The sequence below is a fragment of the Phoenix dactylifera genome, chromosome 1 (assembly GCF_051530095.1).
Source record: "Phoenix dactylifera cultivar Ajwa chromosome 1, Ajwa_hap1_PhDact_Kaust_v1.1, whole genome shotgun sequence".
NCBI lineage: Eukaryota > Viridiplantae > Streptophyta > Magnoliopsida > Arecales > Arecaceae > Phoenix > Phoenix dactylifera.
The window spans coordinates 38,595,442-38,615,992 of NC_143190.1; the positions used below are offsets into that span (position 1 = coordinate 38,595,442).

At 45.0% G+C, this 20,551-nt stretch overlaps 1 protein-coding gene and 2 long non-coding RNA genes across 6 annotated transcripts; 2 read left to right on the forward strand and 1 right to left on the reverse strand.

The window, feature by feature from the left end:
- The first annotated feature begins 1,535 nt into the window (after positions 1–1,535).
- Positions 1,536–18,383, forward strand: LOC103717039 (cysteine-rich receptor-like protein kinase 6). Of its 4 annotated transcripts, XM_089930853.1 has the most exons (8): positions 1,539–2,487; positions 6,444–6,569; positions 14,515–14,648; positions 14,827–15,037; positions 15,324–15,561; positions 15,674–15,824; positions 15,881–16,151; positions 17,095–18,383. In XM_089930853.1, the coding sequence occupies exons 1-8, from the start codon at positions 1,632–1,634 to the stop codon at positions 17,115–17,117; spliced, it is 2,010 nt and encodes a 669-aa protein (XP_089786979.1). In that variant the 5' UTR covers positions 1,539–1,631; the 3' UTR covers positions 17,118–18,383. The 4 variants fall into 4 exon arrangements, with proteins under 4 accessions (XP_089786982.1, XP_089786980.1, XP_089786979.1 ...); XM_089930856.1 differs by lacking the exon at positions 17,095–18,383 and having other exon boundaries at positions 1,536–2,487; positions 15,691–15,824; positions 15,881–16,022; XM_088724316.2 differs by lacking the exon at positions 17,095–18,383 and having other exon boundaries at positions 15,881–17,035.
- LOC149768629 (uncharacterized) lies at positions 8,712–14,168 on the forward strand. Its single transcript, XR_016413314.1, has 2 exons — positions 8,712–9,922; positions 12,914–14,168. It is a non-coding gene; the product is annotated as an uncharacterized LOC149768629 (long non-coding RNA).
- Positions 17,547–19,880, reverse strand: LOC120110573 (uncharacterized). Its single transcript, XR_015988430.2, has 3 exons — positions 19,732–19,880; positions 18,767–19,315; positions 17,547–17,778 (listed from the first exon to the last, which is right to left on the reverse strand). It is a non-coding gene; the product is annotated as an uncharacterized LOC120110573 (long non-coding RNA).
- Positions 19,881–20,551: the final 671 nt, after the last annotated feature.

The window sequence follows — 20,551 nt, forward strand, 5'->3', positions numbered from 1 at the left end:
CTACCAGCCCCACCCCGCCCTGAGGCAATTGCAAAATGCAACATTAAGCATTAACCACAATACATGTTGGGCATATCCCCTTGCTACCTAACCGTTAAGAAAATGAACCATTCAATTAACTAGCCAGCGAAAATCCAAAGTTCATGGTCTTTAGTGTTATCCATCTCATGAAACTTGTCTTCAATCAATATGATTTAATAAACGTGAAATCCTAAAATTTTTGTTTGTTAACACAAACATAAATAAGTCCTAGTTGTTAAATAATAACCATGGTGCATTGGAACTCTATGTGGTGAAAATTTTCTTAGCAGCTCCAATGTTCCTGAGCATCACTTTAGCCAAAGATGAAATCTCTTCCTGGCTGTTAACATTCACAGTCTCCCCTTAACCCAGGCAACAATCTGAATCAACCAAGCTTGCAACAAGCGCTTCTCGTTGTCAGAAAAGTTTACAGCTTCTGAAATTCGGACAGGATCTTATGAGCGTTCGATTCGGCTGCAGCCAATGGCAACGCATAGAGACAGCGACAAAGACGGAATGAAGCACATCAAGTTATTCAGATTTCATGCTACCAATGTATCAATTTAGAGTTGTTACTAGAAAAGATAATTATTTAACAAAGCAAGAGAAATCCTAAAAAAAATTGGGATCAAGAATGTACGACCACCCACGGGACCCTAAGAAATTGATCAGGTACAAAGTGAAAGAAACAAAGGGGAATTTTTTTCTCTTTTCTTTAGAAAAAAAAAATAAGCAAGAAGCAGTTGGATCAACAAGAGTTCGGAGGGATGAGGTGAGTTTGTCCTCTGGAGACTTAACGGAACCTTCTATGTTGGTTCCCGTCTGGTCTCCTGTGGCATCTGCTTTAAGATTCTTAAACTAGCTGATATGGTGCCAGATTAAACGGCCTACACGATGCTTTCTACAGAGTCCACGGAGTACTTTTGTCCCTCTTTTCCGCAAGTTGAATGGAATCCAGTTGTTCATACATAGTTTTTCAAGCCCACCTATGTTGACCAACAACCTTTCCTCAGGTCTAACAGACCACTCCTTTCATTTTCTTTCACAAGATTGCGTGTTTTGTACCAAAAAAAAAGAGTGCGTGTTTGTATTTGCTATTTATTTAGCATGGAACTTGACTGGGACAAACGTGAGATTTAGGTTGCAAATTTTACAAACATGAGAACACCCGCCGATCTTATGCTGGACATTCCAGGGCCCTCGTGGATTGTTTCTGGTTTGAGCAGGCAAAATCATGAATGCCGAGATACAGATGCAATTTGGCAAGGCCATTGCATCTGGTCTTAACACCTATTGATCGAATCCATGTAGCCATGCCACTGGACTGAACCCTAATTCGCCATAATCTAACTGGTCATATTGGGCCAACGCTGCCTCACAGTCGCATCCTCGTAGGCATGGTAAATCGCAAAATAAAACGACGACCAGGTCGACCGCTGCTGCTCTTAGTCGTTCTCGTTCCCAAGGCATTTCCAGCTTCCTCCGAACGCGTCGCCTCACAGTTCCCTCTAGCTCGCACAGTCGCACCCTGTTTCCACAGCCAGCCATACTGAACAACTTTGCTCTGTCGTGCTCAGAAGCACTGTGTGTTCCCGCTGTAACCGTAGTCCATGGTATCATTTCGCCATGTTTCCTTCCCTTTCTTCCTATGCCTTCTCTTCCTCATATTCCTTTCCCCTCCCACTGCCGGCGATCCCACCTACACACACTGTGGCAGCACCGGCAACTACGCCGCCAACAGCACTTATGAGACCAACCTCAACCTCCTCCTCCGTTCCCTCGCCTCCAACACTTCTCTCTCCGGTGGCTTCCTCAACGCCACCGTCGGCCAGATCCCTGACCAAATCTACGGCCTCGCCATGTGCCGCGGCGACACCAACGCCTCGGTCTGCCGCTCCTGCCTCAGCGGCGACGCGATCCAAAACGCCCCCCAGCTCTGCGCGTACAACAAAGGCGCCATCGTAGGCTACGATGACTGCCTCCTTCGCTACTCCAACCAGCGTTTCTTCTCGACCGTCGAATCCTCGGTGCGGGTGATCGTGTGGAACCCCAACAACGTGACCGATCCCAGCCGGTTCGACAAGATTGTGGACGAGCTTATGAGCGCGATCACCGATTGGGCCGTCTCCAACTCGACGAGGAGGTTCGCCACCGGGCAGATGGTGAATTCCACCAAGGCTCCTTTTCCTCAGATATATGGTCTGGTGCAGTGCACACAGGACCTGTCGCCGAGCCAGTGCCAGCAGTGCCTCCAAGATATCGGCCTTGAGACAAGACCGACACAGCTAGAGGGGAAGGAGGGAGGGAGGGTGGTCGCAGCGAGCTGCAATTTTAGGTACGAGATATACAAGTTCTTCGACAGGGCACCGTCGCTAAGACTTGAGGAGCCGCCGGAGAACGCACCGGCGCCGGAGAACGCACCGGCGCCTGTAGTACCTCCACCTACCAAAACACCTGAGGAAGAAGGTAAGGGTAGTAGCCGACCGGTACTAGTAAACTAGTTTCAGTAGCATCAGTTTATCGACGGCGACTTAATAGGGAATAGATGAGTCCTTCCTACTCTGTTTGAGATCCAATCCTTTCTAATCTGTTTCCTAATATCCTATCGATTTGAGTTTAATGGCTACATTTTCTTTTTGTTTTTTTGGCTAAACATATGTAGTAATTAGAGGTGATCACGGGCCTTCTGGCCCGCCCGGCCCGCCCAGCCCGGCCCGAAATTTTTCGGGCTTGGGCATTGAAAAAGAGCCCATTGGTCGGGCCTGGGCAGGAAAAACGGCCCGATCAAAAAAATCGGGCCGGGCCTGGAAACTTTTAAAAATGGCCCGATTCAGCCCGGCCCGACTATAAAACAGTAAAATATAATATATTTAAAAAAAATAAGAAACCCTAGTAAAACTAAAGCCCTAATTCCTAAACCCCCCCTCCCCCTTCCCTCGTTGAGACCCCCCCCCCCCCTTCCCTCACTGAGTGCCGCCGCCCCCCTTCCCTCGCCTCAGAGCCCCCCCCCCCCCTCCCCCTTCCCTCGTTGAGACCCCCCCCCCCCTTTCCCTCACTGAGTGCCGCCGCCCCCCTTCCCTCGCCTGAGAGCCCCCCCCCCCCTCCCCCTTCCCTCGTTGAGACCCCCCCCCCTTTCCCTCACTGAGTGCCGCTGCCCCCCTTCCCTCGCCTGAGAGCCCCCCTTTCCCTCGCGGAGAACCACCGCCCCCTGTAGCCGGTTTCCGCCGGTTTCCCTGTAGCCGCCGCCTCCTCTCGGTTTCCGCCGGTGTCGTCGCCGCCGCCTCCTCTCGGTGTCCTTCTCCCCCGGTGTCGTCGCCGCCGCCTCCTCTCGGTTTCCCCGGTGTCGTCGCCGCCGCCTCCTCTCGGTTTCCGCCGGTGTCGTCGCCGCCGCCTCCTCTCGGTGTCCTTCTCCCCCGGTGTCGTCGCCGCCGCCTCCTCTCGGTTTCCCGGTGTCGTCGCCGCCGCCTCCTCTCGGTGTCCTTCTTCCCTCGCCTGAGAGCCCCCCCCCTCCCCCTTCCCTCGTTGAGACCCCCCCCCCCCTTTCCCTCACTGAGTGCCGCCGCCCCACTTCCCTCGCCTGAGAGCCCCCCCTTCCCTCGCGGAGAACCACCGCCCCCTGTAGCGCCCCCTGTAGCCAGTTTCCGCCGGTTTCCCTGTAGCCGCCGCCTCCTCTCGGTTTCCGCCGGTGTCGTCGCCGCCGCCTCCTCTCGGTTTCCGCCGGTTTCCCTGTAGCCGCCGCCTCCTCTCGGTCGGGTCGGGCCGGTCGGGTCGGGCCTGGGACCAGATTTATAAGGTTGGGTCGGGCCTGGACAAAAATTTAAGCCCGACAGTCGGGCCGGGCCGGGTCTGGGCACAGCCATCGGGCCTAATTTCTGATGTAGAGCCCGGCCCGAGCCCGGCCCGGCCCGGGTTTTGATCACCTCTAGTAGTAATTTAGTTGAGAAGTGGTGGGTGATTTAAAGTAACACAGTAAAGATCAACTCTTCCTTATTGGCCTCTAGTTTAAAAAAAAAAAAAAGTGTAAAATTATATGAGCAACAGAGCGAGGCACTAAGGCCCTGTTTGGGGGAGCTGTTGGCAGTAGAGCTGTTGGAAGTAGAGCTGTTGGAAGTAGAGCTGTCTGAAGTAGAGCTGTTATAAAAAGCTGTTTGCTGTTGGGTAACTACATTCGTAAAGTGTTGTGGTACTTTGTTTTGTGTTTGGTAAACAAACTAAGAAAGTACTTTTGTATGACAAAATTACCATAAAGGACATTTCATAGTATTATACAACAGAACATAATAAAATATGACATATATTAGTACATAAATATACGATATAGTATAATATTATTATAATATAAAATAATATTATTATAATATAGCATAATAGTAATATAATTATTAGAGTAAATTAATATTTGGTAATATAACATAATATTAAATTATTTAACATAACATATTAATGTATTATGATATAATGTAATATATATTATATTTATAGTATAATACAATAATAAAGGTATAAAATATTATAATTATTAGTATAAATTAATTTTTCATAATCTAACATAATATTAAATTATTTAAAATAATATATTAATATATTATAATGTAATGTAATATAATATAATATAATATTTATAGTATAATATAACAATAAAGATATAAAATATTATAATTATTAGTGTAAATAATTAATAATGTTGAAATATATTTATTTATTATCTTATTTATTCATTTATTCATTCATTCATTCATTTATATAAATATTTATTTATTTATTATTTTTATTATTTTTTAAATTTTCTTTTCTTTTCTTTTTTTTCTTTCTTTTTCTTCTTTTTTTTCCTTTCCTTTTTCTTTTCTTTTTTTCTTCTCTTCTTCTCCTTCCTTCCTCTCCCCTGTTCTTCTTTCTTCTCCTCCCGCGCGGCCGGCGGCACCGGAAGGGGGCCAGGCCGCCGCGGCCGCGGGAGGGGGCCAGGTCGGGGCCGGCGGCGGCCGCGGGAGGGGACCAGGCCGCGGCCGGCGGCGCCCGCGGCAGTCTCGGCGGCCGCGGCTGGCCCCGTGGGAAGTGCCCTCCTCCCGTGAGGCCGTCAGCGCCGGGCGGGCCGTGGCGGATGCGGGAGGGCGGCGGGTCGTGACCGCCGGCGGCCGCAGGAACCCCCTTCTTCTTCCTATTCTTCGGCCCCTCCCACCGTGGGACCTCCTTCTTCTTCGGCCCCTTCTTCTTCCTGTTCTTCGGCACCGCCCCTTTCTGGGACGGGTCGTCGCCGGCGGCGGCCGCGGGAAAGGGAAGACGACCTGTCTTCCTCTTCTTCGGCACCTCCCCACCATGGGGGCAGGGGAGAGGGAGGGGGTGCGACGGCGGGGCAGAGGGAGAGGGTGCGGCGGTAGGGGAGAGGGAGTGGGGTTGGGTGGGAGAGGAAGAGACGGTGAGAGAAAGGTTTTTGGGTGGAATTTTTTTTTTAAATGGGGGTATTTTGGTCAAAAATACAGCTTTCCGAAAAAGCTGAAAACAGCATTTTGGAAAAGCTCCAAATTGGAGCTTCCCCCCAAAAGCTGTTTTCAGCTTCCCGCAAAAGCTGAAACAGCTTTTCGAAAAATTTACCAAACGCTCTTTTTTAGCTAAAAGTACTTTTGGAGGGCCAGAAAGTGCTTTTTGGCCCTCCAAAAGCTCCCCCAAATAGGGCCTAATACTTGGTGCTGTAATATCTTATTTCCACAAACCAGCCAAAGTAGAGAATCTTTTATTTAATTTAATTGTTTGCCGGCTTGCACCAGAATATCATTGTTTGATCAAAGGTAGTTCACACAATCATAATTGCACCAAATTAACACTTCCATATAATCACATGCTGATTACTAACCTAGGAACACGAAAAGTATGCACATGGATTTCTTTTAAATGACAATCCACTTTAGAACCCTAATTCTGCTTCACACCTAATTCACTCGAGTCGGGATCCTCTACGGTGCATGTTTTACACTAGAGAGAATTGTACAGCCCTCAATCACCGCCATATCATTCGATCATTGAGACAGACGGCTATTTAACATCCAATATTTGGAATGCAACATGATGCCATATTTGACAGTTGTCTGTCTCCATGATCAGATGACATGGCAATGATCGAGGACTATACAACCCTCTATAGTATAAAACATTCACAGCAAAGTATCCAAACTCAATCCACTTATCCGAGACACTCTAGTCAGCAAACCTGCCAGACAAGAATTATATGGTTTATAGGGTAAATACTAATGAAAGCTTTTCCACAATATGACCGGCTTCAATTGCCATACATGCCACAGACATTTGTAACACACAATAAAGATACACTAATATGATGTATGTCTTAACCAATAGCTCTATGTCTTGTCATCATCACTGTGTTATGTTGATATGGAAATACATATGAAAGTGGTCGTTTATCAATGCAGGAAAGAAGAAAAATGCCATCGGTAAGGTCCTTGCTATTGCTATACCTCTAGTAACTGCATTCGTGCTGATCTCTATAGTTTGCATTTGCATCTCGACGAGGAGGAAGCCAATTGTAAAGTTACCATGTAAGTAACCCATGAATTAAATGCTTTCTATTGTTTCACAAAATATCCCAGCTCTTTTCTTTATATCTTTGTTGGAGCTTGAGCAAGTACTACCAAAAGGAAAAAAGGATGATATCTTAGGTGAAGTTACTATAGAAGTTATGACCAGAGATGTAATGTCCGGGCCCAATACAGACCGGGCCCAATACTGTAGGGCCCAGTTAAATAGTATTGGGCCAGGGAGGGGTTAGCAGGCCACACTGGCCCAAGATGGCAATAATCTCCCGCGTGAGGGCTGAAAAGACAAGACCACCAGATGGCCAACGGAGAAACCCCCACCGGCATGCAAAACAGGAGCCCGCCACCTCCTCCCCCTCGGCAAATGAGCTGTGAGCTGGCCTGAGGAGGAGGGGCAGCTGGTGGCTCCCGGAGCAATGAGGAAGGAGAGAACGCCACCTCTCCTTTGGGGTCAAGTCATAAGCCCTGTATTTAAAACCCCTAAGATTTGCTAACCCGAATTGAATGTACCCTCCCTAAACCTCTAACCCTCTGGATCTACTGCACCAGAGAGCCAAGCCTTGGAGCTGGAGGCGGAAGGGACCCTGCAGCCCTAGGAGAGGAAGGACGGAGTTTGCCGAGACGGAGATACTGCCCAACTCCAGTCAACCGAATCAAGGTAAGGCTCTGTAAGTAGGTCTCTAGGCAAGGACAGGGTGGAGGTACCCCTCTGTGGGGTATTCTCCCCTCTGTTTCACTGAAGAAACAGAGGGGAGGAGACTGGCACAGAGAGGAGTAGACCGGCACGGGAGAGAAAAACAGGAGGAGGGCCGCGGGCCGGACCCACGGACTGCGGGTCGGACCAACAGGCCACGGGCCGGCCTGAGAACGGCCCAAGCCGAGCCCAACGCCACCCGGGCCGAGCCCAGCCGGACTCGGCCTGCGGGTGACAGGCCCCGGCCATGGCTGCCCTAGGGCTGAGGGGCAGCCAAGGGCCGCCGGGTCTGCCGTGCCGGCGACCAACGCGGCCTCAAGGCCGCCAGCCCCAGCCGAGCCCCACCTCTCCGCCGGCCGAGAGGTGGTGGCGTGACTCCCACAAGAAAAAGGGGGGAGAAGGAAACAGAAGAAGAAAGACAAAAAAAAAAATATTAAAATACTTACCTCGGGCCACGGCCTTACCTAGCCGTGGTCGGAGCCGGTGAAGACCCCCGGAGGAGGTCCGGCCTCGATCTCACCTCCCGGCCCTTCCCCTCTTCTCCGGCAGCACTTCGGAGAAGGGAAGAAGGGGCCGGCCTCCCGCCGCCGTTGCCGAGGGAGGAGCACCCTTTTCGGCCGGTGGATCGGGGGGCGCTGCATCCCCCGGTCGTCCGCGAAGGAGAGAAGGCGGTCGGGAAGGAGCTTCGGCCGGAGCGGGAGGGGACCGGAGGTGGAGGAGGCCGGAAAGGGTTTCGGTGGAAAGCGGGGGAGATGAAGAGACCGGGGAGAACTGGAGAAGAGAGAGGGGCGAACGAAAGAGGCCGAAGCCTCTAGAACCTGAGAAAGACCCTTAACGGGTCTGCTTAGCGGGTCGGATCCGAGTCCGGATCCGAAACCCGTTAGGCCCAAATAATTTTAATTAGCTGGGTTAAATCCAAGTGGACCCGAATTCTAAAATGGGCTAACCTTAATTTAGGTTAAGCACAGGTTCAATTGGGTCCGCACCCAATTCAAATTAAATTATTTTACTGGGCTCGGGCTGGCCTTAGACCGAGCCCAAAATTGGACCCACTCTAATTAAGCTAAGTACAAAGGACCCAATTGGTCTCTAGAGGCCAATTAAACTTGAATCTAAGCCCAATTAAATTGGGCTAAGTCTGGACAGGCCCAAACTGCAAATTGGGTCAAATCCGAACCGAAGTAAGCCCAGATTGATTTGGGTCCGAACCCAATTAAGCTGGATTAGATCCAGTAGACCCAATTGATTATGAATCAGGCCCAATTCAAGCCCAATTCAACTGACAAAAGGTCGAATTGACCTTGGGCTAACCTTGACTCAGGCCCAAATGAGCCACATTGACCCAATCAGAGGACCCAATTGGCTAGAAAAGGTTGGACCCAATTATAAACGAGGCCCAATCCTTTAATTAAAAACCCAATCAACTCATGTGGACCTAATCTGATTGTAAATCGAGCCCCAAAGGCTCTAAATTGGGTAAATTGGACTTGGGCTAGATCCTTGGATGGGATCCAAGCAAGTAAGTTCATAGTATAATGAACTAAGAAATTTTATAATAAATAAATGGGGAATAATGTGATCCCTATGGTGTTGTTTTAGGTGATTAAGGATTTATCACCTGGACTTGAGAAATTTGGAAAGCGAATTGAGGTAAGTAATCTGTCTTAATCTTATCGTAGATCTTGTATTACGTTTTATAAGATGAACCAATGTTTTTCATACAATTTGAATTGTATACATGATTTGTGAAGAAAGTAAGTAACCTGTTCTAATCCTGTTAGGGATCATGTCATATTATTAATGTTTCCTAAGCATTTATTTTAAGTATATATGTTTCATGCATGAGATGTTACAATGCATAAGTAACTTGCATGATCTCAGAAGCTATGGCTATGTATGCAACATGATGATGCTGATATTTTAATCATGCATGCAAGTTGGTATAATGAAATACTATCTAGCCAAGAGGCACTATTATAATGGGCTCAAAGATGCTACTGATCGAATGCAACTGAGCTGGCCTTGCTAGTGGTCGAGAATAACTTCGCTGGCCTTGCTAGTGGCCGAGAATGACTAGCTGGCCCCGCCAGTGGCCGAATGGACTTCGCAGTAGCATCCGAGAGAATGGACCACGGCATGCCGGGGGCACGGTTTCATATGCATACTTTATGAAAATGATATTTGAAGCATGATCATGAGGCTCATTTCAGAGCCTGGGTATATGAGGCGGGTGTTTCCAAATCCTGCAGATGCATTTTGGGGAGAAGCAAAATCGGTGAGGGGTGAAGGACGCTTGCGTGAAGCCCCGGAACCGGCCAACATCTGGCAGGGGAGCCCCGTGTTTCCCCCTCATGTAGGCCCGATAGTCACGTGCCCTGCGAAGGCGGGCCGTGACATTTATGAACGTGCCTGGCCAAAGCATACATTGTTTTACAATGGGTTTTTGAATATATCCTTATGAAATGTTGTATTTTGCTATAACCGCTATCTCCTTTAAATGATGCTAATCACATGAATTCTTATGTTTTATGAAAATTCTGTTTGACTGAAAATACTGCTTTGTTTTCCAAGCATACATATTTTGCCATGATAAATTGTGAGATAATACGCATGTCAGCTTCTCAAACCCTGCATAAACATGGTTACCATTATGTTCGATCCGGTAAGATTATGTATGATTACTTACTGAGCCGTGTAGCTCATATCCGTTCATTTACTTTTTCTTTCAGATCCTCATCACTGATAGCTGCCAGAGACACGTTAATTTGGTATCAGGGCTTCTTTCTTTTGGGGTAAAGCAAGTATACTTTTGTGTACATAAACTACATAGAAGCTCTGTATTTGGGTACCGACCAGCATGTTGTATTAAGAATGCTTTCATATGAAAAGATTTGGTTGGTTTGACTACCCTATTATCCAGGTATGAGGCTGCGTGCTATTGTGGGCGGTAGTCGGCAATAGCACGGCCGTGTCACGGATCCGGGTCCGGGGCGTGACATGGAGTGGTATCAGAGCTCTAGGTTTAACAAGACTATAACCGTAAAAATTAAGGATAATGGGTAGTTAAGAGTATCATAATATATTAAGATTGTCATAATACCTTAGTCGAAGAAAGCAATTTATTTCAGTTTCACCCTAAACTCTTGATTGCTAGGTGGCTATAAAGAAATAGGGAATACTCAGACATTTACCCTGATGAATTATCGGAATTACCCCTGGTTGAGAAATCGAATTCACCATCGATCTTAGGAAAGGGACCCATCTTCAAGGCTCCCTACCGGGCGATTCTTGTTAAGCTATGAGAACTGAAATTTTTGGAGGAAAACTTTGTCTACCTAAAAATGTCCTTTTCGAGGAGTGTTGCCCGATTCGGGCAATACGGCAAAATGAGTCCTCACTACATCGGTCCACCTGAGGTGTGTTTAATTTCGAGGACGAAATTTATTTTAAGGGGGGTAGGATGTAATGTCCGGGCCCAATACAGATCGGGCCCAATACTGTAGGGCCCAGTTGAATAGTATTGGGCCAGGGAGGGGTTAGCAGGCCACACTGGCCCAAGATGGCAATAATCTCCCGCCTGAGGGCTGAAAAGACAAGACCACCAGATGGCGAACGGAGAAACCCCCACCGGCATGCAAAACAGGAGCCCGCCACCTCCTCCCCCTCGGTAAATGAGCTGTGAGCTGGCCTGAGGAGGAGGGGCAGCTGGTGGCTCCCGGAGCAATGAGGAAGGAGAGAACGCCACCTCTCCTTTGGGGTCAAGTCATAAGCCCTGTATTTAAAACCCCTAAGATTTGCTAACCCGAATTGAATGTACCCTCCCTAAACCTCTAACCCTCTGGATCTACTGCACCAGAGAGCCAAGCCTTGGAGCTGGAGGCGGAAGGGACCCTGCAGCCCTAGGAGAGGAAGGAGGGAGTTTGCCGAGACGGAGATACTGCCCAACTCCAGTCAACCGAATCAAGGTAAGGCTCTGTAAGTAGGTCTCTAGGCAAGGACAGGGTGGAGGTACCCCTCTGTGGGGTATTCTCCCCTCTGTTTCACTGAAGAAACAGAGGGGAGGAGACTGGCACAGAGAGGAGTAGACCGGCACGGGAGAGAAAAACAGGAGGAGGGCCGCGGGCCGGACCCACGGACTGCGGGTCGGACCAACAGGCCACGGGCCGGCCTGAGAACGGCCCAAGCCGAGCCCAACGCCACCCGGGCCGAGCCCAGCCAGACTCGACCTGCGGGTGACAGGCCCCGGCCATGGCTGCCCTAGGGCTGAGGGGCAGCCAAGGGCCACCGGGTCTGCCGTGCCGGCGACCAACGCGGCCTCAAGGCCGCCAGCCCCAGCCGAGCCCCACCTCTCCGCCGGCCGAGAGGTGGTGGCGTGACTCCCACAAGAAAAAGGGGGGAGAAGGAAACAGAAGAAGAAAGACAAAAAAAAAAAAAAATTAAAATACTTACCTCGGGCCACGGCCTTACCTAGCCGTGGTCGGAGCCGGTGAAGACCCCCGGAGGAGGTCCGGCCTCGATCTCACCTCCCGGCCCTTCCCCTCTTCTCCGGCAGCACTTCGGAGAAGGGAAGAAGGGGCCGGCCTCCCGCCGCCGTTGCCGAGGGAGGAGCACCCTTTTCGGCCGGTGGATCGGGGGGCGCTGCATCCCCCGGTCGTCCGCGAAGGAGAGAAGGCGGTCGGGAAGGGGCTTCGGCCGGAGCGGGAGGGGACCGGAGGTGGAGGAGGCCGGAAAGGGTTTCGGTGGAAAGCGGGGGAGATGAAGAGACCGGGGAGAACTGGAGAAGAGAGAGGGGCGAACGAAAGAGGCCGAAGCCTCTAGAACCTGAGAAAGACCCTTAATGGGTCTGCTTAGCGGGTCGGATCCGAGTCCGGATCCGAAACCCGTTAGGCCCAAATAATTTTAATTAGCTGGGTTAAATCCAAGTGGACCCGAATTCTAAAATGGGCTAACCTTAATTTAGGTTAAGCACAGGTTCAATTGGGTCCGCACCCAATTCAAATTAAATTATTTTGCTGGGCTCGGGCTGGCCTTAGACCGAGCCCAAAATTGGACCCACTCTAATTAAGCTAAGTACAAAGGACCCAATTGGTCCCTAGAGGCCAATTAAACTTGAATCTAAGCCCAATTAAATTGGGCTAAGTCTGGACGGGCCCAAACTGCAAATTGGGTCAAATCCGAACCGAAGTAAGCCCAGATTGATTTGGGTCCGAACCCAATTAAGCTGGATTAGATCCAGCAGACCCAATTGATTATGAATCAGGCCCAATTCAAGCCCAATTCAACTGACAAAAGGTCGAATTGACCTTGGGCTAACCTTGACTCAGGCCCAAATGAGCCACATTGACCCAATCAGAGGACCCAATTGGCTAGAAAAGGTTGGACCCAATTATAAACGAGGCCCAATCCTTTAATTAAAAACCCAATCAACTCATGTGGACCTAATCTGGTTGTAAATCGAGCCCCAAAGACTCTAAATTGGGTAAATTGGACTTGGGCTAGATCCTTGGATGGGATCCAAGCAGGTAAGTTCATAGTATGATGAACTAAGAAATTTTATAATAAATAAATGGGGAATAATGTGATCCCTATGGTATTGTTTTAGGTGATTAAAGATTTGTCACCTGGACTTGAGAAATTTGGAAAGCGAATTGAGGTAAGTAATCTGTCTTAATCTTATCGTAGATCTTGTATTACATTTTATAAGATGAACCAGTGTTTTTCATACAATTTGAATTGTATACATGATTTGTGAAGAAAGTAAGTAACCTGTTCTAATCCTGTTAGGGATCATGTCATATTATTAATGTTTCCTAAGCATTTATTTTAAGTATATATGTTTCATGCATGAGATGTTACAATGCATAAGTAACTTGCATGATCTCAGAAGCTATGGCTATGTATGCAACATGATGATGCTGATATTTTAATCATGCATGCAAGTTGGTATAATGAAATACTATCTAGCCAAGAGGCACTATTATAATGGGCTCAAAGATGCTACTGATCGAATGCAACTGAGCTGGCCTTGCTAGTGGCCGAGAATAACTTCGCTGGCCTTGCTAGTGGCCGAGAATGACTAGCTGGCCCCGCCAGTGGCCGAATGGACTTCGCAGTAGCATCCGAGAGAATGGACCACGGCATGCCGGGGGCACGGTTTCATATGCATACTTTATGAAAATGATATTTGAAGCATGATCATGAGGCTCATTTCAGAGCCTGGGTATATGAGGCGGGTGTTTCCAAATCCTGCAGATGCGTTTTGGGGAGAAGCAAAATCGGTGAGGGGTGAAGGACGCTTGCGTGAAGCCCCGGAACCGGCCAACATCTGGCAGGGGAGCCCCGTGTTTCCCCCTCATGTAGGCCCGATAGTCACGTGCCCTGCGAAGGCGGGCCGTGACATTTATGAACGTGCCTGGCCAAAGCATACATTGTTTTACAATGGGTTTTTGAATATATCCTTATGAAATGTTGTATTTTGCTATAACCGCTATCTCCTTTAAATGATGCTAATCGCATGAATTCTTATATTTTATGAAAATTCTGTTTGACTGAAAATACTGCTTTGTTTTCCAAGCATACATATTTTGCCATGATAAATTGTGAGATAATACGCATGTCAGCTTCTCAAACCCTGCATAAACATGGTTACCATTATGTTCGATCCGGTAAGATTATGTATGATTACTTACTGAGCCGTGTAGCTCATATCCGTTCATTTACTTTTTCTTTCAGATCCTTATCACTGATAGCTGCCAGAGACACGTTAATTTGGTATCAGGGCTTCTTTCTTTTGGGATAAAGCAAGTATACTTTTGTGTACATAAACTACATAGAAGCTCTGTATTTGGGTACCGACCAGCATGTTGTATTAAGAATGCTTTCATATGAAAAGATTTGGTTGGTTTGACTACCCTGTTACCCAGGTATGAGGCTGCGTGCTATTGTGGGCGGTAGTCGGCAATAGCACGGCCGTGTCACGGATCCGGGTCCGGGGCATGACAAGAGAGGTTTACTGTAAGCAATAAAAAGTGTGCATTGCTTGATTATTTATTTCAATGGCCTTTAATAAGCCTGTAAAAACTAGGTCCAGCAATCCACAAGTCGCCGGTCTTGATTTAGAGCTGGCTTGGTTTAATTAAGCAACATCACTTTCCGAATTTTTTTTCCTGGTCCAATTATCTCATCTTGTTATCATTATTTGTAAGATTCAAAAGAAATTTTTGATAATAGTTTCAAAATTCCGTGCACTTGCAGTAGATGGGAGTAGCCCGGAGGAAATCGGAAGTGTCGAGTCACTATTACTTGATATATCTACACTACGATTTGCAACAGCTAACTTCTCTGAAGAGAACAAACTTGGAGAAGGTGGCTTTGGTGCAGTTTTCAAGGTATCATTATAGCCTATTGCATCAACTTCTCTATATCTAATGATTCTAATCTTAATAGAATTGTACTCCAGTATAAAAATTTATCATGCGTAATCTTCTTGATCCAAAACAGTTTTATATTTATCTTTAATTTCTTCTGGTTCTATATATTTCCTGTTAACCTTATAATTCTGTATAGGGACTACTACCTGATGGACGAGAAATAGCAGTGAAGAGGTTATCAGCTAGTTCATCACAAGGAGTCAGAGAGCTGAGAAATGAGCTAGTTTTAGTTGCAAAACTCCAGCACAGGAATCTTGTAAGACTTCTGGGTGTTTGCTTGGAAGAACAAGAGAAGTTGCTTGTTTATGAATATGTGCCTAACAGAAGCCTGGACACCATTCTTTTTGGTATAATTTCTTCATCCACTCAAAACTGACTATCTTTAGAAACGTATGCAGCGACCATAATATAGTTGAACTATAACTTAATACTGAACCTCCAACTTTGGTGTTTGTTTAAATATAGGCTCTCCTATTCCAACTAAATCTGGTTGTGTTTCTAGTGTAACCCTTTTGTTAGTGCAGAAGAAACAAATGTCTGACCATCTTAAGTTCAAGCGCTCTTTGGACTTACTCTAATATGTATTGCCTTAATTGATCATCCTTAATTGATTATCAAGTTTGTATGACATAGATCCCGAGAAGCGCAAACAGCTAAACTGGGGAAAAAGGAACAAGATCATTGGCGGGATTGCTCGAGGCCTACAGTACCTGCATGAAGAATCTCAATTAAGAATTATACATCGGGATTTAAAAGCCAGCAATATCTTATTAGATGCAGATTTGAACCCAAAGATTTCAGACTTTGGTTTGGCTAGGCTTTTTGGTGGAGACCAAACTCAGTGCACCACGAACCAAGTTGTTGGAACATTGTAAGTAGTAGTCTTGAATAACCTGTGCCTTCTCCATCTGGAAGAATAACCTATAAATTCTAATGATGGTTGATTGAAGAGTATTTTAAATAATATACTAATCTTATTACAGTGGGTATATGCCACCAGAGTATGTCATGCATGGGCAATTTTCTATCAAGTCAGATGTATACGGCTTTGGTGTTCTGGTTTTAGAGATCGTGACAGGCAGAAAAAACAGTGATTTTTCTAATTCTGAATATGCTGAATATATAGTGAACTATGTGAGTTTTCAATTGTTGTTCTATCCTAGATGACTAAATAAATTCATTTCATGCAGGTCTGGGAGCGGTGGGTCAAAGGAACAATTTTGGAGATATTGGACCCATCTTTAGGCAACCATTGCCCAAGAGGCGAAGTGTTAAGATGTGTTCAGATTGGCCTATTATGTGTCCAGAAAAATCCATCTGATAGACCCAACATGTTACAAGTTGTTGTGATGCTCAGCAGTATCTCCGTGTCTCTCCCGGCTCCTTCTATACCAGCATTTTGCACTGGAAAGAGTGGCATTGATTCAAATGCTTATTCAAATGAAGTTAATTTATCTGGAGGTACGCATGACAAATCTTCAAGAAAGTTAATACCAGTGTCACCAAATGAGGTGTCGATTACAGAACTTGAATCTCGATAAATGTATGAAGCTAAGTAGAAGAAGGTTGATGAATATCTTGAACAACTATGGTCTTTCTTCAAAATTATAAAGATTTTTCATCATGGATGTAACACCTGCATTTTTTATCAGACCCTCGGAAACACTGGAAATCCGGTGTGTGTGCCTCATGTCTGCCCATTCTCTTACAAGACAATCTATTACTTGATTTCCTTTATTACCAAGTTTACTTATCTTCCAGACTTTAAACAAAGTTCAAGAAAATGATGTATAGAGAATGAGGACATAAACCTAACCTCAAGCAAAATTACCAAAGAATGGTAGTGGATACACAATTGCAAATCCAAATAGACAAGAGAAGGAAAGTGCATAAAAGCAAAGATGATCTTTGCTCTAATTAGGTTGGGCGATTAAAAGTATGAACTGCAGCAACCTAAGAGCCGAGGAAAGAGACCAGAGAAAAATGTCTTTTGTCCTGATAGAACTGGTATTATTACTAATCACTAGGCATGATAAGAGGACTTGAAGAAACTCTGAATCTGATCACTCTGTTTTAGAAGAACTAACAATCCCTCATAATTTTATAGCAATTTGTCACCTTGTTAGCACCAAAAAATAAAGGTACCAAGACAAATTTTACTACCACATAATAAACATCTTAAAGTTAGTAAATTTAAGAAACTGTAATCTAATGGAAAAAATTATAAACATCAAAAGCAATCAGTCATATTGGCCTAGTCAACAATCAAGTTATGAAGTCAAAGGAGTACTCTGTAACGTGTACAAGGAAGCAAGCACATTATTTTTGCAAGAAGTTTATGATTTTGTTCTGTATTCCGATGATTCCAATATGAGAAACTCATCCTTTGACACCATGTCTCTAGGTATGTCATGCTTTAAACCTTAGTTGCCAAAACTGGGAGCAGATGCAGAAATGGATACAAGGAAAGGAACTTTAAAAAAATTGAAGGAAATACTTAGGAAGTGAGTACCCATTCGAGTTTCTGGGGAATTACCCAATATGCATATTTGCAGCAATCGGAAGGTAGTGGCTACATGTAGACGTGAATTCACCAGCTTCTTCCTCAATTGAATGGTCATCCAATGCACTCATTCCAGTTCCACCGGTAATGGGGGTATTTATTCTATCTCAACATTCTCATATAAGCATGGCTAATCTAGAAGTGCACAACATATATTATCAGATGAAATGCAGCAGATAAAGCAACCTCCTAAAGTAAATAAGATGAAATATTGTTTCATCAACATTACTGTAACGGCTGTGCATCCTCAGACTGGTAATCAAGTTTCAGCAAATGTGAATATAAGGGCTAACCTTTTATGTTATTATTCCAATACTAATTAAGAGGTCTTCTGCTCTAGTCATGAGCATATTGGTAGTCGCACTGCCTGAATTTTCCAAATAACAAAAATGGGTGCCTCCCTTCCCCTGTTAATCACCATCACTGTATTAAATTTTTGACCCACTCTTAAAATATCGAAGTCGCTAAGTCTTTTATCTGACTTCTTCCAAGTATTAGAAAGGCTGTCACATCATTGGTTGTACCCTGTAAGATACAAAAATCATCAGTAAAAGCAAAGAATTGCAGTTCTAGCAACATTTAAAATCTAATATTCATGACTTGTTGGGTTCAAAGGCAATGTTGCTAATGCTTCTTTCTTTGAAAGTTCTTTCAACTACTTTATGCTGTCTTCCATCATTACCACGGTTTATGGCCTTGTGACCATTGCAGAACTTTTCTATTGCAGATGCTAAGGCATAAACTGCTAGACCACCAACAGAACTTCCAAGTTAACCTCGATCCTTTGCTCTCCTCCTAATCCTTCAACAAAACCTAGGTGAAATCCTAGACTGGGTCTATGGCCTTGCTCTCTGTCGAGGCAGTATCGGCCTCCTAGCATGTTCAACGTGCCTCAAAACCACATCTCAGGATCCCATGCAACTATGCCCACATGGAAAAAGTGCAATTTATCACGTATGATGATCGCCACCTGTACTAACTACATGATCACAATTTATTACAAAAATTGGATGATCCCAAATATGTTCGCAAGTGAGGCTGCAGTCAAGCAAAACGATTAGATCAGGAACTGGGAAAGATAATAATTACGATTTCTCAATAAGCAGTAATTGTTTATGTGTTTCTATTTTGTCAAAATTCCTTCTACCGAAAGCAACAGAGAACTCATCTGGGCAACCCCAGCCTTTTGCAAGTTTGAATATATGCATGAGAGCACAATGATGGTCGGTTGGCACCTTAAAGTAATTATCATCTGGGCTCCACCCATGTTTTAGATTCCATTACACGCATACGCATTTCTGGAACATAGGATTCTGGTTGTAGAGGAAGCCAAGCAACAAACAACACTAAGCATTACCCAAGATATATTTGGGGCATATCTCCTTGCTACTTAACCATTCATGAATATGTAATTAACAAGCAAAAAAGAAACATGTCTTCAATGAATGAGAGCCAACGAAAATGAAATCTTGAATCTTTGGCTTTACTAACATGATGAAGAAATAAATTGTACCTGGTAAAGAATAACCGTGCGGTGTGGCAAAGATTTTCTTCGCAACTGCATTGCTTCTGAGCACCGCTGTCTCTGAGAACAGGATCTCCTCCTGGCTGTTGACATGCTCCTCCTTCCCTTAACACAGGCAAAGCTAAGATTTCAAGAGACGCTTTCCATAATCAAAGAAATGCAACTTCTTTAATTCAAAAAGGTCTGGCTGTTGAGATGCCCCTTCTTCCCTTAACGCAGGAAAAGCTAAGATTTCAAGAAACGCTTCCCGTAATCAAAGAAATGCAACTTCTTTAATTCAAAAAGGTCTGGATGTTGAGATGCTCCTTCTTCCATTAACGCAGGCAAAGCTAAGATTTCAAGAAACGCCTCCCATTATCAAAGACATGCAACTTATTTAATTCAAAAAGGTCTGGATGTTGACATGCTCCTTCTCCCCTTAATGCAGGCAAAGATAATATTTCAAGAAACGCTTCCCATAATCCAAGAAATGCAACTTCTTTAATTCAAAAAGGTCTGGATGTTGACATGCTCCTTCTTCCCGTAACGCAGGCAAAGCTAAGATTTCAAGAAAAGCTTCCCATTATCAAAGAAATGCAACTTCTTTAATTCAAGGTCTGACGCCAAAGACAACGCAAAATATCGGGGCTAATGAAGCATATCTATCATGTTCCTCAGACCAACAATATGTCGTACTAAAAGGGGGTTAGAAAAGACAACTGTTTCACAACCCTAATCCAAATCGGAGAAAGACAAAGAGGTTGGATTAACAACAGAAAAAATAAAATAAAATAAAATAAAGAAATCCGGGTCAACAGTGTGAAGGAGGAGAACAATAAATCCAAATTTCAAGAAAATCAAAAATCCAGGAAAAAGGGCAAGGTGAAGAAAAAAAGTAGAAGAACAATATAAGAGAAGAAGCAACGGTTGAATCAAGAAGAGGTCAGAGAGACGAGGTCAGATGTTTCGCGTACCGTCGCCATCGGACGTAGGACGCCGGAGATCTTCGATTCTAAAGAGTTCGAAGGAAGGGAGAATGTTGAGCTCAATCGTTCGAAGTCACGGTAGGTTTATCTCTTCCTCCACCGACGGTGGGATGTGGGAGCGAGAGAGACCGTGGCGGTAGAGTTCGCTCGATATTTTGAAATTTATGATTCAGCGAAAACGCCCCAACAAGGATATAATTTACAAGTTTGGATCAGAACCACTAGTAAGTTGATGAATCAATCCAACCGTTGAGCGACATGTATAAATGTATAATTATTTTTTTTTCGTTCAACAGCATAAAGTTCTTTGTGTGTAAGAGAGAGAGGCATAAAATTTTGGGTTAATTCTAAATTATCCTCCAGAAAGATGTAATAATATAGCCAAATTATAACATTGAGAATGCAATATATGGGATGTTGACTGAAGGCTATTGTTTAACCATAATATTGTGAGCAGAACATTAGTTGTTTCTTAAGAATGCTGAGAGTTGAACACATTTTCTAGAGTAGTATCACAAGATACCCTACTTCCTACGTATGACAATAAGTAATAAACAGGTTCTGCATTTTGTACTAATACTAATACACACATGTAATGCACACTAAAAATAAATTAATAAAAAATTTAAAAAGTTCGATGATAAGAAAGATAAGCTGTTCAACCTTGGCTCGAGTTGGATCTGAGCCTAACTTAACTGTTCAAGTTCGGCTTGCATTTTTAAGAGTTTCCCTATTTGTTGAAATGAGCCAAGTTTCCCTATTGTTTTTGCAGACAACTCATGTCCAAATTTGATTCATTTATAAGTCA

Excerpts from the sequence above, each read along its gene's own strand:
- LOC103717039 (XM_088724316.2), top strand. The coding sequence starts at position 1,632 with ATGGTATCATTTCGCCATGTTTCCTTCCCTTTCTTCCTATGCCTTCTC. Across the intron at positions 14,649-14,826 it reads GCTTTGGTGCAGTTTTCAAG|GGACTACTACCTGATGGACG; the intron begins GTATCATTATAG and ends AATTCTGTATAG. Across the intron at positions 15,038-15,323 it reads CCTGGACACCATTCTTTTTG|ATCCCGAGAAGCGCAAACAG; the intron begins GTATAATTTCTT and ends TGTATGACATAG.